The sequence below is a fragment of the Cetorhinus maximus genome, chromosome 6 (assembly GCF_964194155.1).
Source record: "Cetorhinus maximus chromosome 6, sCetMax3.hap1.1, whole genome shotgun sequence".
In the NCBI taxonomy this organism is placed as follows: Eukaryota; Metazoa; Chordata; class Chondrichthyes; order Lamniformes; family Cetorhinidae; genus Cetorhinus; species Cetorhinus maximus.
The window spans coordinates 69,106,201-69,125,557 of record NC_135884.1 but is presented as its reverse complement, the minus strand read 5'-3'; the positions used below and the strand labels follow the sequence as shown (position 1 = coordinate 69,125,557).

Below are 19,357 nucleotides of genomic sequence, written 5' to 3'. Positions count from 1 at the left end.
GAGTCGTTTAATAAGCTCCTTATTAGTGTAACTGAGATAGATTTGTCTCTGGTCAGCCTGGTTAATGACCTTAAATGACTGGAACAAGGTATTTTGTCATTCCATATCTCAGCTAGCACCCTGCACTATTTTTAGGGGCTACAAACTCTCACATCATTTTGAAAGTTAAAAAATACAGAATACTGTGCGTCAAACCCTCTGGGTAATTGCCAGTCAAGTCCCCTTACTAACTCTATGCTTTCTCTCTCTATCTGACTCTCTGTCGCTCCCTGACAGTATGGAAGGAGGTGAATTATTCAACAGGATCCAGGATCGGGGTGATCAGGCATTTACCGAGAGGGGTAAGTTATGAGACACGACATTTAACACCGTTTCACTTGTTGTCCTCATTACAACCTGTGACCTTCCCTCATTGCCAGACAAACAACAGGGGAACTAACCACGGTTATAAATATCACACATTGGTGTCAGTCAAACCCGAGGGCGCAGTTCTAGTTATCTAATCGTAGAAAGAATGTGACAGCCCTTTAAAGGATACAGAGGCGAGTGGCCAATTCCAGATATCGGGAATTTAAGCTGCCAGGAAAGGTTGAGGAACTGGTGTCTATTTAAAAATGAGATGATCTCTATGTTCAAGTGCAAGCAAATTGTTCACTGCACTGGGTGAAGCAGCATCATACACTACAGGACGTATGTTAACAATTCGCAAGTTAGAGTAACAAGAAGCGGCAGGTTGAACCTGTTTTATACAGAGGGTCATGGAGCCATATAATTTACTGAGTTAGCTGATCTCAGCTAAATAAAAAGTATAGAGGCACTACAACTGGCGTCAGCATCTCTGAATTAGAGAGTTGGGAAATCAATCAGGGTCCCCTCTGTCGATTCAGGGTGCAATAGAAATACCCTTCTCGGATTGGGGCTCATTGCAGCATGCTTTACTCTGTAATTGTTATACACGTATTCGGCTTGGAGGTGCTTGGTGCTGGCATGTCCGTGAAATGAAAAATGTTCTATTCCCACATCTCTCAATTGGAGCATTATAAAACCAAGATAAATTTCTGAATTGTACATCACAGGTCAGACTACAGAATCTGAAGTAAAGACCCTGCTCCTTGTTTAACACACACACAGCCACTAATAGTTTACTTGAAACCTGACATTCTGTATATTGATGGTCTCTGGAATATTTTGCTTACAAATGTGCAGCTGTCCAGTGAACCATCTACATCTTCCTTTGTGTGTTTTACAGAGGCCTCAGAAATAATGAGGGATATAGGAAGTGCTATTCAGTACCTCCATGCAATGAACATTGCTCACCGGGATGTCAAGGTAACTTCTGCAAATTCTCCATGTCTTGAGCAGGTGCAGTTGGTGAACATGTTGGGCTAAGGCAGAAGCCCCTTATCTTCAACTAATTCAAATGTTCTAACAGCATCTATTTGTAACTAAAAACCAATTGCGAGAAAAATGAGATAGGCTAGAGTTGGGAGATATACTATATGAAAGGTGAGGGACTGGACGGGGGTGGAGAAATACACTAAGGAAAGGAGATGGACTGAAGTGTGAAGATAGGAAAGTGATGAGACAGGCCAGGAAGGAAAAGAAATATCTTACATTTCTCTCGCACCTTTCATTACTGCAGGAAGTCAAAAAATGTTTTACAGCCAATGAAGTACCTTTGAACTGTAGCCACAGTTGTGGAAAATATGGCAGCTAATTTGCACACAGCAAGATCCCATAGCAGCAATGAAATAGCGACCATATAATCTGCTCTCGTGATGTCGGTTGAGCAGTAAATATTGGCTAGCACACCGGGGAGAACTCCACTGCTCTTCTTCGAATAGTGCCGTGGGATCTTATCTGTCCACCTAAGCGGGCTGACGGGACCTCGGTTTAAACTCTCATCCAAAAGCTGGCACCTCCAACAGTGCAGCATATCCTCAGTACTGCACTAGAGGGTTGGCATGGATTTTGTGTTCAAGTCTCTAGAGTGGCATTTAAACACTTCATCTGTGGGAGGAAAACAAAAGGATAGGTCATAGCAAAGGACAGGTGTGAGTGAGCTTTAGTGCTACTATCAGAAGGTGTTTGAGACATAAAATTAGGCTACTCAGTCCATCATATCTTTGTGATACCAGCTCTAATTTTGAACAGTGCAATACTTGGAAGTGTTGAATTAACTAACCTGTTTTGGTGGTGTTGGGAGTATTCAGTTAGTTTGTTGTGTTTGACTTGGCTTCAGTCATTACTCGTGGTAAACAATTTCATGGGCAGAATTTTAGGTCCCATGGGCACCTGACCCAATGGGGTGTAAAAAGGCGGGCGATTATGTCGGGCGAGCATCCCGACGTCATTGCGCACTCGTGCAAGATTTCGGTCGGTGGGCGCATGCGAGAGTTGGCAGCGTGCCCTCCGATAATTAAGAGGCCTATTAAGGCCATTAAAGTATTAAATAACAGCAATTTTTTTCGCTGCCCATCCAACCTTACGGTTGGCAGGCGGGCAAATCAGCCAGGCGGCCTTTGCATTTTTGAGGAAACCTCTTCCATGGGCGGGATGAAGTTTCCAACATTAATTTAAAAAAAATGTTTTGACATTTTTATTCTGTTTCTGTTCATGTGAGTGAGTCCTATGTTGGGACATTTTTTTCATAATATTTATTTTTGATTTTAACATTCTTCAGATCCCTGTCTTCAGGGAGCTTTCAGTGTGTGTTCCCCGCGCATGCGCAGACTTTTGCGCTCGCACTCCTCCCACCCCCACCCCACCAGCGCTGAGCATTTCAGCGCGCCTTTCACGCTGGTTGGCCGTTAATTGGCCAGCCAGTGAGAAATCGCGGTCGGGGGCCATTTCCTGGCTGCTCCTGCCCAACAACCTAAAAATCCTGCCCCATATTCTGGCCATCCTTTAAATTTATAAAAATCCTTCTAACCTTTCCTGGTGGTTGTGGTTGTCAAGTTCAATGAATAATCCCATTGACAAGACTTCAGTCTCACCTCTTGAGTCAGGAAGCCCCACTCCAGGACTGCACTAACGGTAGTAATGAAAGAGGTGCTGCATTGTAGGAGGTGCTATCTTGCGGATGAGACATTAAAATGAGACCCCACCTGCCTGATTAGATAGATGTTAAAGATCCTTTGGTACTGTTCAAAGAAGATCAGGGAGCTTTCCTGCCATTCTGGCTAACACCAAAACAGGTGACCTGGTTTTATGGTTACTGAGGGCTATTTGCAGGATTTTGCTGTGTGCAGATTTTGTCAGCTATGTTTGCCAGTGAATGCACTTTGTGTAATGTGTTGTATGTGAAGCATTTCTGAAAGGTGCATGTTTAGTGGTTCACTAGTTGATGGCATGTGTTGGGGTGATACAAATCAAAGGACCATGTCCAATTCTGCTATTTGTTTATTTTATTTAAGACGAGGAATCTCCCTGACTCCCTTGACATTCATTTGAATTTTGCAGCCGGAAAACCTGTTGTATACTTCGAAAGATTTGACCGCAATCCTCAAACTCACGGATTTTGGGTTTGCTAAAGAAACAACACTTCACAACTCTCTGGCAACGCCCTGCTACACACCGTACTATGTCGGTTAGTATCAAGAGAGTCCTTCTCATACTTTCTCTGATATGAATATCTGTCAAGAATAACAGCAAGGTCAATTAACTGGAAACATGAGAACCAGTGAACAACTGTTTGGTACCCGAGTGCTGACTTTTTTTTTAAATTAAGAGACTGAGCTGAAGGGCCGAGATCCACAGTGCAGGTCAAACCTCAGATTGCATGAGGTGAAATAGAAACCCCCTACCGAACAACATTGTAGGAGTGCCTGGGAAGACGGTGGCATAGTGGTAAGGTCACTGGACCAGTAATCCAGAGGCCCAGGCTCTGGTGGAATTTGAATTCAGTTAATTAAAAAATCTGGAATATAAAGCTAGTCTCAGTGATAGTGACCATGAAACTATCATCGATTCTTGTAAACCCATCTGGTTCACTAATGTCCTTTAGGGAAGGAGATCTGCCATCTTTACCTGGTCTGGCCTACATGTGACTCCAGGCCCACAGCAATATGGTTGACTCTTAACTGCCCTCTGAAATGACCTAGCAAGGTCAATTTAAGGGCAATTAGGGATGGGCAACAAAGGCTGGTTTGCAAGCGATACCCACATCCCATGAAAGAATAAAAAAAACCTTCATCACGCGGGTTACAGTACTTCAAGAAGGCCACCACCTCCTTCTCTAGGGCAATAAATGCCAAGTTTCCCAACAATGCCCACATCCTGAAGGGTGATAATAGATAAGTGGGGAATTTGTGATTAGTGGATTCCATACTTGGGTTTTAAAAGCCAAAGGATTTTGCAAGGATGGGAAGGGAAGACCGAGGGAAAGTGTTCCAAGTTTTTGAAGCCTCGGGGAAGACTGAGTTATGGAAAAGGGTGGGGGGATCAGTCTTGATTTTGGCATAGGGAGGAGCAACAGTGCATAAGTTTCTTAGAATTGGAGATTCCACAATGTAGCAAGGGTGGAGCTCTCCATTTCTCTGTTTGCCATCCCATAACTTTAATGGGAGGATATCCATGATGCAACAAGCCAGGTGTGGAAAATCCTGGACAGGGAGCATAGTTTCCTGCCGGCCTATATCAGTAGACCTCATCCTTTGTTTCTGTAATCAATCATTATGATTGTCCAAATAATAGAGAATTTATTCAGCAGGCAATTTTTCATGAGGCTCTGTACTCTGAGCCTCACATGCACGTGCAGCTTAGTGGAAAACTGAAGCCAGTAATTTTCCAGTTAGCCTCCTGCTGCAGGCAAGATCCAGCTGGTGACATGGAGCCTCGGAAAATTCCACCTCACTTTCTAAAGCAGATTTCTGCAGTGAAGTACCTACTCTTCCTCAGTCAAGATGGATGAGAGGTTCCTCACTTGTTGCATCAATGACACTCTTACCCTATAACCAGATGTTTCGAGGTGATCAGAAGTGATTTGTCCTCTAACGTTCCGCTCCACAGCTTTCATTGAGCTTCTCTCCTTGACAGCACTGGGAGGTCACAGCTTCTGTAAGTGATGCAAACAATATGCAAAGGCTTCCAGACTGACAGGGAAAGCAAAACACAGAGCTACGGTGCTGGTACTGCGAGAAAATGCTGTGTGTTTGTATGGGACATCTACATGGATCCATGGCACGTCCTACATCCTGCCTTCACAAGTGTGAGGTCTGACCTGAGTGCTAGTAGTTCGTAAGGCAATTTGGTCTCAGTCTTGCAGAGAACTAACATTCTGACCACATCTGATACTGTGAAAAGTATCTTCTGCTGTGGGAGAGCACATCCTTATCAAGTATATTGACCGGCATGGCTTTGGATTCAAGGGGTCAGCGAACAAAAGATGTTGGCAGCACAATTACTTGGGTTGTGATCCCAGCAGTCAAACTAGTATTGACCCCACCAGAGTCTGTGGCTCAGTGGGAAGGATACCTCATTTGCAAGGGACAGGCAGGTGCAAGCACCACTTAAGACACATCTGCAGTGCCATGCTCCCAGTTCCTTTTCTATATATTACAAAAATAATAATTCAAATGTATTTCTGTGGCTGTAAAGCACATTAGGGTGTCCTGAGGTCACGAAAGTCATGTTAGAGATACAAATTCTTTCTTGCTTTGGTCTGAAACCCATGGCCCTATTAAGTGTTGGATTGGCGAATAACCCCTGAAAGGCCTGTTCTTTCCAGTCCCACCTTTCCACCAGTTTTATAAGCCTTTGTTTCAATCTGTTTGCTCCAAGCAGAAACCATTACTAAGCCAGGGAACAGAATGATATTTGCTAATCTGATAGAGTAGAGATTGACACATCACAGTCCAGATCTTTCTCAGTAGAGTTAGTCACCTAGTGTTGACTCTAACGTGACATTTGTCTACCAATACCCAAATACGAACATATGAGTTAGGAGCAGGACTAGGCCACTCGGCCTCTCAAGCCTGCTCCACCATTCAATAAGATCGTGGCTGATCTGAGTGTAACCTCAACCCCACATCGGCCTGCTTGCCAATGCGTAAGATGACGTCATCCCACCCCATTTAATTTTCAGGAAGGCGGGGGTGCAGTACAATCAGCTGTGGGCCCGCCGATCTGTCAATGGCCAATTGAGGCCATTGACAGGATAATTTAAACAATTAAAGAACTTGCCCGTCCAACCTTAAGGTTAGCAGGCAGGCCAGGAGCCCCGGCGGCAAATAGAGAAAACATGAAACCTCCGGCAGGGTGAGGTTTCATGCAGGGTTTAAAAAATTTTAATAAAGTTATTCTGTAAATTGTAAACATGTCCCATCTCATGTGACATTGTCACATGAGGGGGACATGTTAGGGAATTTTTTTTGTTCTATTTTTAATATTTTTCAAAATGGAAGCGATCTCCCTGAGGCTGCACTTAGCCTCAGGGAGATGTGCGCTCTTTCATGCGCATGCGCGAAAGAGCGCACTCTCGCTTTTAGGGAATTCCCCTCCACCCGCACAGGAAGCGCATAGCTCTTCCTGCCGGACGTCACGCTGGGCAGGCCTTAATTGGCCTGCCCACGTAAAATGGTGGCAGGGCCCGCTTCTCCAGCAGGGATCGGCTCCCCGCCCGCCAGAGATTGGGTCGGGTCTGCCCGCCTGACAGGCAGAAAATTCTCCCCCTGGTATTAGTCTAGTAAACCTTCTCCGAACTGCTTCTAACACATTTACATCTTTAATTAAATAAGGAGACCAGTCCTATGCACAATACTTCAGATGTGGTCTCACCAGGACCCTGTATAATGACACATAACCTCCCTATTTTTGTAATCAATTCCCCTCACAATAAATAATAACATTCTATTAGCTTTCCTAATTACTTACTAAACCTGCATACTCGCCTTTTGTGATTCATGTACTAGGACACCCAGGTCCCTCAATCTGAGAACTCTGCATTTAGGTAATAAGCTATTTCTTTATTCTTCCTGCCAAAGGGGACAATCTAACATTTGCCCACATTATACTCCATTTGCCAGATCGTTTCCCACTCACTTAGCCTATGTCCCTTTGTAGCGTCCTTATGTCCTCTTCGCAATTTACTTTCCTACCTATGTTTGTGTCGTCAGCAAATTTAGCCACCATTCCTTTGGTCCCTTCATCCAAGTCATTCATATGAATTGTAAAAAGTTGAGGCTCCAGCACTGATCCCTGTGGTACACCACACGTCACATCCTGTCAACCAGAAAAAGACCCATTTATACCAACTCTCTGCTTCCTGTTAGCTAGCCAATCTTCTATCCATGCCAATATGTTACCCTCTACACCATGAGCTTTTATTTTCCACAATAACCTTTGATGTGGCACTTTATCAAATGCCTTCTAGAAATCTAAGTACAGTATATCCACTGGTTCCCCTTTATCCACAGGACACATGACTCCTTCAAAGAACTCCAATAAATTGGTTAAACATGATTTCCCTTTCACACAGCCATGTTTGCTGTGCCTGAGTGCCTTGAATTTTTCTAAGTGCCCTGCTATAACATCTTTAATAATAGCTTCTAACATTTTCCCTATGACAGATGTTAGGCTAACTGGCCTGTAGTTTCCTGCTTTCTGTCTCCTTCCCTTTTTGAATAAAGGAATTACATTTGCTATTTTCCAATCTAATGGGACCTTCCCCGAATCTAGAGAATTTTGGAAAATTAAAAGCGATGCATCAACTATCTCACTAACCACTTCTTTCAAGACCTTAGGGTGAAGTCCACCTGGACCTGGGGATTTGTCAGCTCGCAGCTCCAACAATTTGTTCAATATCACTTTCCTGGTGATTGTAATTTTCCTGAGTTCCTCCCTCTCTTCCATTTCCTGATTTACAGCCATTTCCACGATGTTACTTGTGTCCTCTTTAGGAAAGACCGAAGCAAAATACCTGTTTAATTCATCCGCCATCTCCCTACTTTCCATTATCAAATCCCCAGACACACTTTCTATAGGACCAACACTCACTTTATTAACTCTCTTATTTAAATATTTATAGAAACTCTTATTATGTCTTTATATTACTAGCTAGCTAGCCTTCTCTTGTACTCTAATTTTTCCCTCCTGATCAATCTTTTTGTCATTCTTTGCTGTTCTTTATATTCTTTCCAATGTTCTGACCTGCCACCCTTCTTTGCGTAATTATATGTTTTTTCTTTAAGTTTGATACTGTCTTTAACTTTTTTAGTTAACCACGAATGGTGGCTCTTCCCCTTGGAATTTTTCTTTCCCATTGGAATGTATCTATTCTGTGTATTCCGAAATGTCCCTTTAAATGTCTGTCACTGAACTCTATTGACCTATCCCTTAACCTCATTTGCCAGTTCACTTTAGCTAGCTCTGCCTTCATGCCCTCATAATTGCCTTTATATAAGTTTAAAATACTAGTCTTGGACACACTCGTTTCTCCCTCAAAATGAATGCAAAATTCAGTTATATTATGATCACTGCTACCTAGGGGTGCCTTCACTGTGAGGAAATTCATTGCTCAATGCCAGGTCTAGTATATCATGCAGTACAATGATATTTCCATTCCCCTTAAGGATTTATTCCCTTTGGAACATGTTTTTATTTTCAAATCAGTTTGGTTGGCATTGCCCTGGATTGTTATTCATATTCCCATATGTTGTCACAGCTCCAGAGGTGCTGGGCCCAGAGAAATACGACAAGTCGTGTGACATGTGGTCCCTGGGAGTGATCATGTATATTCTGTAAGTAGCTGCTTCATTCCTCTCCATTGCTTCTCTTTACCTATTTCCTCTTGATTTTGTCCACTGTTCTCCATGAACCCTTTCTGAGTGGCCAGCCGTTATAGCAATGTTATATGGCAGACAGTCCATTTGCTGAGCAGCAAACTTTAATCAGGACAATTCAGTGACCCGGGATTTTCTGGATTGCACCCATGCTGAAACCTACAATGGTTTCTACGTTGATGTGACCAATGGAAACTTGCATCCAAATTACACCAGCATATATCAAAATGTAAAATCCACGCAGGGTGTGTAGAAATAAATATAAACATTGGAGCTGGAGGAAAGTGTGGAATACACACCAGCTTCCTCCTTTACATTACTTTTTATCATATTGATGTTTTGAAAATTTAAGTTTGAAGCTATTAAACTGACATTTATGCACTTTAAGCACAGCATGTTTTGGAAAATACCATTGTAGAAGCCTTCCTTTTAAATATTAGTGATTCTGATGCCATGAAAATATATCCAGAGATATTAAACATACAGTGCATATCTCAGTAACCAGATTTTTAAAAAATTGCCATAAAACACCAAAATTAGCCAACATATAGTCCTTCTGCACCTAGACTTCTTGGCTGCAAATTTAAACTCACTCAGAATGGGTGTAACTTCAGGGAATGTTCACTCGCTGGTGTTGTGCATGGGGACAGGGCCAGGTTACTGAGCTGTGTGGGGTTTCGGTGGAAGTAACTAGGAAGCAGCGCAAATAATCAGGGAAATTTGCTCATAGAGATGTTTCACGTTAAAACGATTCAAATCAGTCACACACACATTTTCTCAGCGGAAAAAGACAACACAACTCAGGACATAATGCTAAAACATTCGGAGAAACTTCAGGCTGGTGTTGCAGTTCACTTTGGCTAACGAGGTATGCTGATGTTTCAGTGGGTAAGTGTACCATCCAGTTTGATGTGGACTAGAGGGTCAAAGTTTCCCTCTATGGCCTGTGATGAGGCACCAAATCTCTAGGATCAGTGGTAACAGCTGACTAGAGAGGCGGGAGAATACTTAGTCAGGAAACGATGCCACCCACATCCCAGTCTTCCACAACCCCTCTGTGCTTTTGACTGCCATTTTTTGATTTCTTCTGGAAATGTGTGCAAAGCTGTAAAAAGGGTATGGCTTGACTAAGATTCCTGTTACAGTCAAATAGTCTGTTGGTTTGCTTTATCTATGCGCGTGCACAAAAATTAGCCACTTGGGTGAGGTACCAGAGGGTTGTCAGTATCTATTCCTCTGCAGTAGTAAGCTCCTTGAAGGGAGATGAGGAGTTACTTGGGGTAACAAAACAGTTTGCCTCTGTACATAGTTAGCAAAGAGCACTGCTAAACAACATACCTGTGCCCGCAGGCTGTGTGGGTATCCTCCGTTCTACTCCAATCATGGCCTGGCCATTTCTCCTGGTATGAAGAAGAGGATTCGGATGGGGCAGTATGAGTTTCCAAACCCAGAGTGGTCAGATGTCTCCGAGGAAGGTAACTGGATACGCAGAACTTGAAGCCCATTGTCTCCACATTGTATTACCTATTAGCATAGGCCTAGTGGTGCTGGGTCAGGTTCATTCCAGCAGGTTTCGAATGTAATGCTCAGCAAATGTTCCATTCAATGTGTTAGTTCATGCTTTTTTCGTTTTGTCAATATTTGGCAAATTGATTCTCATCAAAACCATTAAACTATCACTTCTTCCCAGTGATAGGGAATCAACTTAATATATCATTCACTGAATAAGAATAAGATCCATTAAGAATAAAATAAACCAGCAGGTCCACACATAAAGACACTCCTCCATTAAAATTTCACATAGATTGTTTTCTATAATAATCCGACAGTCATTACTTTTTTGTTAAGTGATTGCAGGATTCAGAGGATATGTAGGAAGAAATTAAGGACCTCCAAGCACAAGTTAACTCCCTATACATGTGGGTTAGATGCAGAGTAAAGTTCCATAGGACCCAATACAGGAGCTTTACTTTGTATCTAACCCCGTGCTGTACCTGACCTGGGAGTATTTGATGGGGACAGTGTAGAGGAAGCTTTACTCCGTATCTAACCCTGTGCTGTACCTGACCTGGGAGTATTTGATGGGGACAGTGTAGAGAGAGCTTTACTCTGTATCTAACCCCGTGCTGTACCTGACCTGCGAGTATTTGATGGGGACAGTGTAGAGGGAGCTTTACTCTGTATCTAACCCCGCGCTGTACCTGACCTGGGAGTGTTTGATGGGGACAGTGTAGAGGGAGCTTTACACTGTATCTAACCCCGTGCTGAACCTGTCCAGCGAGTGTTTGATGGGGACAGTGTAGAGGAAGCTTTACGCTTATCTAACCCCGTGCATTACTTGTTCTGGGAGTGTCTAATGGGGACGGCGTAGAGTGAGCTTTACTCTGTATCTAACCCCGTGCTGTACCTGACCTGGGAGTGTTTGATGGGGACAGTGTAGAGGAAGCTTTACTCTGTATCTAACCCCGTACTGTACCTGACCTGGGAGTGTTTGATGGGGACAGTGTAGAGGGAGCTTTACTCTGTATCTAACCCCGTGCTGTACCTGACCTGGGAGTATTTGATGGGGACAGTGTAGAGGAAGCGCACAATGCAACATCTCACTGAACAAACCACTAGGTCAGAAACAACTGCCAGCTTTTGAAAGTTTTGTACTTTGTTTCAATCAGAAGCTGGCAAGTTCATCAAATCAGGTGATTTTTTTGTAGACCTTGGCGAGTGCTGTGATAAATGATCTTGTGTAATAGCAGCGACAGGTCATAGGTCTGATGCTTGGTGAAACAACCTTAGGCACTTAAATCAAACAAGTTAGAAACATGACATTGTCCTGCAAGAAGCTACATCAAACAAGAATGTGAGAGAGAGCAGTGAGACTCTGTAGGAATGGCACCAATATAAAGCTCCCCCTTTTTAGTCAGTGTTAATATTGTTTACCATTCATATTTATACAGACAATGACAATAATGATTAAACAGACAGCTGATATCAGAGTAGTCAGCTGTTCTGTACTAAACCATGTTCAGTTCTTGGCTGTACAATTAATTTATTCCAAGAATACTCGACAGATGTGATTGAGTTGGAGCAGTTCGAATGAAAGTGAGCTGATCAAACACCACTTCCATCCACCCTGCGGCACACTTTCAGATTTTAAAATCATCAGTTAGGTTCCTCAATAGCAAATTGCCTTCAGTGTGGAACTGAGTCAAACAAATCAGAGTGCTTGGGTTCATTTGCACAAGAAGCCCTTGCACCTGGGAGGAGAGAGATCAGTCAGAGTTCCCTCTCCTTTTTAATATTCAATTTCAAGCTGGCAAGGGCTCATCTCTAGTTGCCCCATAGGTGGTATCGTCCTTGAATGGCTGGGAGAGGTTTGATACAACTAAGTTGCTAAACCGCTTCAGAGGGCACTTAAGAGGAACCACATTGTTACAGGTTGGAGTCACATGCTGGCCAGCCTTGGTAAAGGACAGCAAGTTTCTTTTCCAAAAGGACATCTAGTTGGATTTCTATAACAATTTGACAGCTTCATGGCCACTTTTACTGATATCGCAGGTTTTAAAAGCTAAATTCAGATTCTCAAGCAGGTATGGTGAAATTTGAACTCTCATTCTCTCTCTGGACTATTTGTCCAGGCTTCTGGATTACTACTCCAGTAACTATCCAGAGACTAACACTGAGAAGCGTATGTATACTCGCCAGGTGGGGCCTTTGCTATAGTCTAGTACCCAGCCCAAATTGTGATGCTGGCTGCACTCAGGCCTCCAATCAGTATCTGGAATTTTGGAGTAGTGTTTGTCCTCAGTTTTTGCAGGTTGAACTGGTGTATTGATGGCAGTCAGTTCTTGTAACTGTTAAATTTCCCTTTTGTGCAGCGAAAGATCTGATCCGGCAGGTGCTGAAGACCGATCCCACAGAGCGAATGACGATCACCGAGTTTATGAACCATCCCTGGATTAACGTAGGTCTCGGCAAACTCCAGCCTTCTTGTCCTTGACGTCACACAGCAGTGCAGCTGCATGGGATCGATACCATACTCTGCATTTTTACAGGAGCATATTTGAATTCTGCAGTTGTACTGATGTATCTGAGAGTAATAGAGCTGTCCGATCTAAAAGGGGTTTGCGTGGGTGTGCATTTGTGTGAGAGAGTGAGTAAAGGTGGCACATTGCTAGTGATTACAACGTGAGTACAAATAATGGCAACATCATGAGCAGCTCAAGGTAAGACTGTGCATTAGTCATGGATGTGCCACAACAGGAGAGAGACTGTAACAGGTCACCTATATTAAATGTTAAGTGTAGAAAATGCATTCCACTATCTACAGTTTTCTCCTTGCTTCTAAAGTTGTTTCAATTCAGGTTAGTCATTTTTCAATGTCTCACCCAGGCATCAGCTTACCTTGAAAATATCAGCAAGCTAACAGACTAGGAAAGTGTGTGGTGATGGAGCACCAGGGCCGAGTCTGACCCTGTTTTCACCAGGTGTCCTATCCAGGTGCTTCTGAATAACAACCAGAACCTGGTGGCTATGATATTCCCGGTTCCCAAACGGGCCATTATTGCACCCTTACTAAATTAATAGTGACATTTGAGGAGATTGTTGTACAAAAAAAAGGTCTTTCCACAAGCTGCTCTGCAACAGACCAGATCATTCAAATACCCTTTGTACTTCCAGCAATCGATGGTGGTTCCTCAGACTCCACTACATACGAGCAGGGTGCTCCAAGAAGAAAAAGATATGTGGGAGGAGGTGAAGGTCAGTGTGTTCTCATTCATATCATCAAACACAGCAGCATGGAATAGAACAAACAACAAATGAGTGCATTGTTATAAACAGTATGGTCAGTGATAAGAGAAAGAGTGATCCTGCATTTATATAGCACTGCTGGTCAAAGTTTCTGATCAATGGTCACACCCGGGATATTGATAGTGGGGTATTCAGCGATGGTAATGCCTTTGAACCTCAAGGGGCGATGGTTAAATTCTCTCTTGTTGGAGATAGTCATTGCCTGGGCTTGTGTGGTGCGAGTGTTACCTGCCACTTGTCAGCCCAAGCCTAGATATTGTCCAGGTCATGCTGTATTTGGACATGGACTGCTTCAGTATCTGAGGAGTTGTGAATGGTGCTGAACATTGTGCAATCATCAGCGAACATCCCTACTTCTGACCTTCTGATGGAAGGAAGGTCATTGATGAAGCAGCTGAAGGTGGTTGGGCCGAGGACACTACCCTGATGTCCTGGGACTGGGATGATTGGTCTCCAAAAGCCATGACCATCATGTTTAGACCCAAGTCTGGCTCCCTTTCCAATTGGTGGTGGGTCCTTGTGCTGACTAGGCCCCACCCGTTGGAATTCCCTTCCATACACTCTTGGGCTTTCCATCTCACTCTTCCCCTTTAAGATCCTCTAGAAGGCCAATCTTTGACCAAGTTTTTGGTCACTTTTCCTAATACCTCCTTTTTTTGCTTAGCGTCCTTTTCATTCCTTACAGCTCCACGAGACACCTTGTGACATTTTCCGTGTTAAACGTGCTATATTTGCCAAGTTCTTGTTGTCATTGTAATACATGACTGCATTCTGGCTTATTCCATCAATGAACCTATTAGGTGTGACTCTTCTCTATGCTTGGGCCTTGTGATTAGCTCAGATGCCCTGAAATGTGCCAATGCTACCTGCTTCAATCCTCAAGGATCAGAAGCAGCTAACCTCAGTAACACAGAGTAGTGAAATAATGTCAATCTGAGATTGGAAACAAGACAGGCATGTAAAAAAAAAACACTACACCCTGGTGTACAACTCCAGACAGACAAACTTAAGAAACATGACAGTTGAGCTTAGTTACACGTATTGGCAGGGATAGGGTCAATCACCCTTTTACCTCCTCTTTCATCACACTCCTTCCAGGTGATGCAACAAATTACTTGTGCTTCTTTCAATTTAGTCTACTCTATTTGCGGCTCACAATGCAGTCTCCAGTCTCCTCCACACTGGGGAGACCAAACGCAGATTGGGTGACTGCTTTGTAGAACTTCTCTGCTCAGTCCACAAGCATGACCCTGAGCTTCTGGTTGCTTGCCATTTTAATTCAGTACCTGGCTTTCATGCCCACATGTCCGTCCACGGCCTTCTGCATTGTTCCTGTGAAGCCTAATGCAAATTGGAGGAACAGCACCTCACCTTCTGATTAAGCACTTTACAGCCTTCTGAGCTCAACATTGAGTTCAACTGTCCCCTGTTTTGATTCTTTTTCTTGTCATGGACAGAGCTGTTCATCATTCTGCCATTCACACTCACTCTGGACAAATGCTTTGTTTCTTTACTGCAACCATTACCATTCCTTTGCCTTTTGTTCCATGACATCTTTATAATTTAATCTCTTGCTCTTTACCCTCTCCCCATCCCTCCTTTCGGTGACATAACCCATCATATTTCTACCCTCCAGTTCTGAAGAAGAATCATATTCACCACAAAATGTTAACTTTATTTCTCTCTGCACAGATGCTGCCAGACCTGCTGAGTGTTTTTATTTCAGATTTCCAGCATCAACAGTATTTTGCTTTAGTAATATTGGAGTGAGGGAGGTAGCCAGGGCTTTACTCAAGAATAAATATATCTAGGATAAATAACTTGCTTCAAAAAAAAAATGTGGAACATGCAAAGCAAGAAACAGCTAAGGTAAAATAAAAATGCAACATAGAATTACATAAAATCTACACCAGAAACAGGCTATTCAACTTCACTAGTCTATAACCAGCGATTATAATCTATACAAGCCTCCTCCCACTCTAACTCCTCTGCCCAACTTGGATTCCCTTCTACCTCATGTATGCATCAGGCATGCCCTGAAATGTATTAATGCTATCCTCTTTAACCATTTAATGCAGAGGCAAGTTCCACATCCTTGTCACTCTGAGTGTGTGCCATCTACAAGATGCACTGCAGGAATTCACCAAGGCTCCTTTGACAGCACCTTCCAAACCGATGACCACAACCATTTAGAAGCACAAGGGCAGCAGATAGATGGGAATACCACCATCTGGAAATTCCCCTCCAAGCCACTCACCATCCTGACTTGGAAATATATTGCCGTTCCTTCACTGTTGCTGGGTCAAAATCCTGAAACTCCCTCCCTAACATCACTGTGGGTGTACCTACACCACATGGACTGCAGCGGTTCAAGAAGGCAGCTCATCACCACCTTCTCAAGGGCAACTAGGGATGCGCAATAAATGCTGGCCTGGCCAACCAAGCCCACATCCCATGAATAAATTAAAAAACAGCTTGCATTCATATAGTACTTTTAACATAGTAAAACATCCCAAGGTGCTTCACAGAGGTATTATCAAACAAAATCTGACACCAAGCCACATCATGAGGTATTAAGACAGAGGTAGTTTCTTAAGGAGCATCTTAAAGGAAGAAAGAGAGGTAGAGAGGTTTGAGGAGGGAATTCCAGAGCTCAGGGTGTTGGCAGCTGAAGACATGGCTGCAAACAGTGGAGCAATTAAAATCAGGGATGCTCAGAAAGGCTAGAATTGTAGGAGTACAGATTCTCGGAGGTTATAGGGCTGGAGGAAATGATAGAGGTAGGGAGGAGGAGAGCGGCTGTGGAGAGATTTGAAAACAACAATGAGAATTTTAAAATCGAGGAATTGGGTAACCAATTAGCAGAAAAATTGAATGGAGGACCAGGAGGAAACGACAAATTTGTAGGGAGAATGGAAAGATGTTAAATTGATGGCTGACATAGAAGAATCTTGGGAAGGAGTTTTGCAATACTTCACTCAAAGGGTCGTGAATCTTTGGAATTCTCTACCCCAGAGGGTTGTGGATGCTCCATTGTTGAATGCATTTAAGATGGATAGACAGATTTTTGGTGTCTCAGGGAATGAAGGGATATGGAGAGTGGGTGGGAAATGGAGTTGAAGCCTAGATCAGCCGTGATGGTATTGGTCTACTCCTGCTCCTATTTCTTATGGGGACTGACATACAAGAACTTCCCCGGGGATCTGCAGCTCATCCAGAATTGATGTCCTTGTATCCTGAAGTAGACTTAAAAGTAATCCCACCTCTCAAAGTAACATTCATGTCTCCAAAGGAGGCTGCATTCAAGCCCTTAGCCCAGATCTTGTGTTATTCTGCATTGCTAGATAGTGTAAGATTGACAGGTCCATTGAGTTAAATTTGCACTGTAACCATATGTGATAAATTGAGGCCAAAAGCAGAGCTTTAAGCAGAAACCATAAAATAATTTAAGATGCAATTAGATGCTGCAGTGGTGGTGGGGCTGGGAAAGGGTGAATGCTAAGGTTTCTCTGGATGAATAAATTAAGATGGACACACAATTATCTGTTTCACCCTGCTTGGTGATAGATTGGATGCCATTGTGGTGATTGCTAGCACCTTCACTGAGGATGCCCCCAGATCAGCTACAAAAGAAACCCTGTCCTAATACCTGGGACTGCATCCATAGCCAGTCAGTGCCTTGTTCAGCATTGCAGGGGCTCAACACATTCAGATCTATGGCAATTCAGTGCAGAGTGTGGGAAGGTCCTGCTGTGGTTTTCACATAAGAACGAGCTGTAGGGCTGTTGTATGGACAAATGTGTACAGCACCAGGGAAATAGATGGTAGATGCTATGGGATCCAGCATGCATAGGTAACAAAATTCAAGCAGAAAATGCTGGAAATACTCATTAGGTCAGGCAGCATCTGTGGAGATGGAGAAAAAGTAATGTTTCAGGTCGATGGTCTCTCAGTACTGGATATTCCTTACTGAATGCTCTGACAAAAGGCCTCAACTTGAAACATTAACTCTTAGTTTCTCTCTCCACAAGAAGCTGCCTGGCCTGAGTATTTCCAGCATTTTCTGTTTTAATTTCAGATTTCCAGCATTTGCAATATTTTACTTTTGATGCAAAGATAATGCTATGGCCACATGCTGAGTTCTACCTGGGCTGGAGAATACATTCAACAGGGAGTGATGGACAAGCACAAATCTCTAATTGACAATATTTAGCACCAGTGGTCACCCATTTAAACTAACTCATTATTAGAGTGTAAGACAATGCTATTTCAAACCATTTGTTTGACTTCTTGAAAAAAATGGAATTGCTGCTGGTAATTTGCATTTTAAAACACAGATTTAAAACCTCAACATCCAAGATAGTAGTTTGCTGTAATGCTGTGTTCTGCATTGTGGTTTCAGGATGAAATGACAAGTGCACTCGCCACCATGCGTGTCGACTACGACCAGGTGACGATTAAGGACTTGGACAAAACCAGCAACCCTCTCTTGAACAAGAGACGAAAGAAGCAGACCTCATCAGCACGGACCTCATCAGCGATCTGCAGCAATCAGTGAAGGGAGGACCAGACAGCAACAGGACTGGGGATGCTTTTTAACACACAGCAAGAAACTGAAGGCTTATTAAACTCCAGCACAGCCGGTTCAGCCCGACCAAGGCTGGAGGTTCTCAACAACAATAGAGGATGGTTTCTGCTGGCATTGACAACACATCTGGGAAAGGGAAGGCAGCTCAGCTGTGCTCTGCTGTTCCCCAGGATCCCAAATCCCTTCCTTTCTGTACCGTTGTGTTGCTCCTTTTGTTCTGAACAGTTTTTAACCTGGTGTTTTAATTATGCTGAAACTTTGCATTGGCATTGATGAAAGAATGACAAAGATGGAGGGGGTAAGCAATGAAGATGTACATTAGTGCTGCAGGCTCACTTGAGTGGTAAGTGTGCTATTAACTGAACACACATATCACATACAGGACTTTTGGGTCCTTCTGCTATGAAGCAGCTAATGTTTGAAGTGCCACTTGTGATCAGTAGGGACTTTTAGAGTGTAGAATTGGGGGCTAGCTGAGAAGGTGGCCACCTCCCTGTCACTGACTCTGTACGGCAGCCATATATGTGCTGGTGGAGCTGCAACAGGAACTCTGGGCACTGAATGACACGTCTGTAAAGTAAACGTGATAATGGGGAGCCCAGGCTCATGTATGACGAATAGTCACTGGCAGCAGATACAGTGAGGCAGTTGCCTGTCATGGAATCTCTACCCAGGCAAGAGCCTTCAGGAGAGGAGTGGGAGAAAACAAGTGGAGCACTGTAAGGTTCAGAGTCAAAATCAAAGGTTAAACCAAAGGGCAGTGTCTGAGGCTTTTGTGATGATCCAAGGTTTGCTGAGGTACTAATGAAAGGCATGTAAGAATTTTTTTGAAAATGTTTTGCCATCAAGGTAAAACTATTCATTAAATTGTAGGCAAGGCAAACTTTGTCAGATTACAATAGGCAATTTTTTTTTATTTGTAATTAAAATTGCCACACAGTTGTCCTGATAAGTCAGAGATTTAAAAAAAAGACTGGCATTTTCTTTAAGCACCTTTTATGACCTTAGAAAGCACCAAAGCATTTTTCAGCCAGTGAAGTACTTTTGAATTGTAGTCGCTGTTGCAACGTAGGAAATGTGGTAACGGATTCTCACCTCAAGCCACTTCCACCATTCAATGCGATCATGGCTGACATTTGACCTAACTCCACGTATTCACCTTTGACCCATATCCCTCAATATC

The 19,357-nt window shown here is 43.2% G+C and overlaps 1 protein-coding gene across 1 annotated transcript in view; it reads left to right on the top strand.

Moving 5' to 3' along the window:
* LOC144681809 (MAP kinase-activated protein kinase 3-like) overlaps window positions 1–19,131 on the top strand; it is a 29,270-nt gene extending 10,139 nt beyond the window's left edge. Inside the window, exons 3-10 of the mRNA XM_078543828.1 lie at window positions 277–341; window positions 1,250–1,329; window positions 3,463–3,589; window positions 8,663–8,738; window positions 10,131–10,255; window positions 12,653–12,738; window positions 13,455–13,535; window positions 17,989–19,131. Of these exons, the coding sequence (XP_078399954.1) occupies window positions 277–341; window positions 1,250–1,329; window positions 3,463–3,589; window positions 8,663–8,738; window positions 10,131–10,255; window positions 12,653–12,738; window positions 13,455–13,535; window positions 17,989–18,144 (796 nt within the window). The 3' untranslated portion in view covers window positions 18,145–19,131. The remainder of the gene's footprint in view (window positions 1–276; window positions 342–1,249; window positions 1,330–3,462; window positions 3,590–8,662; window positions 8,739–10,130; window positions 10,256–12,652; window positions 12,739–13,454; window positions 13,536–17,988) is intronic.
* Window positions 19,132–19,357: the final 226 nt, after the last annotated feature.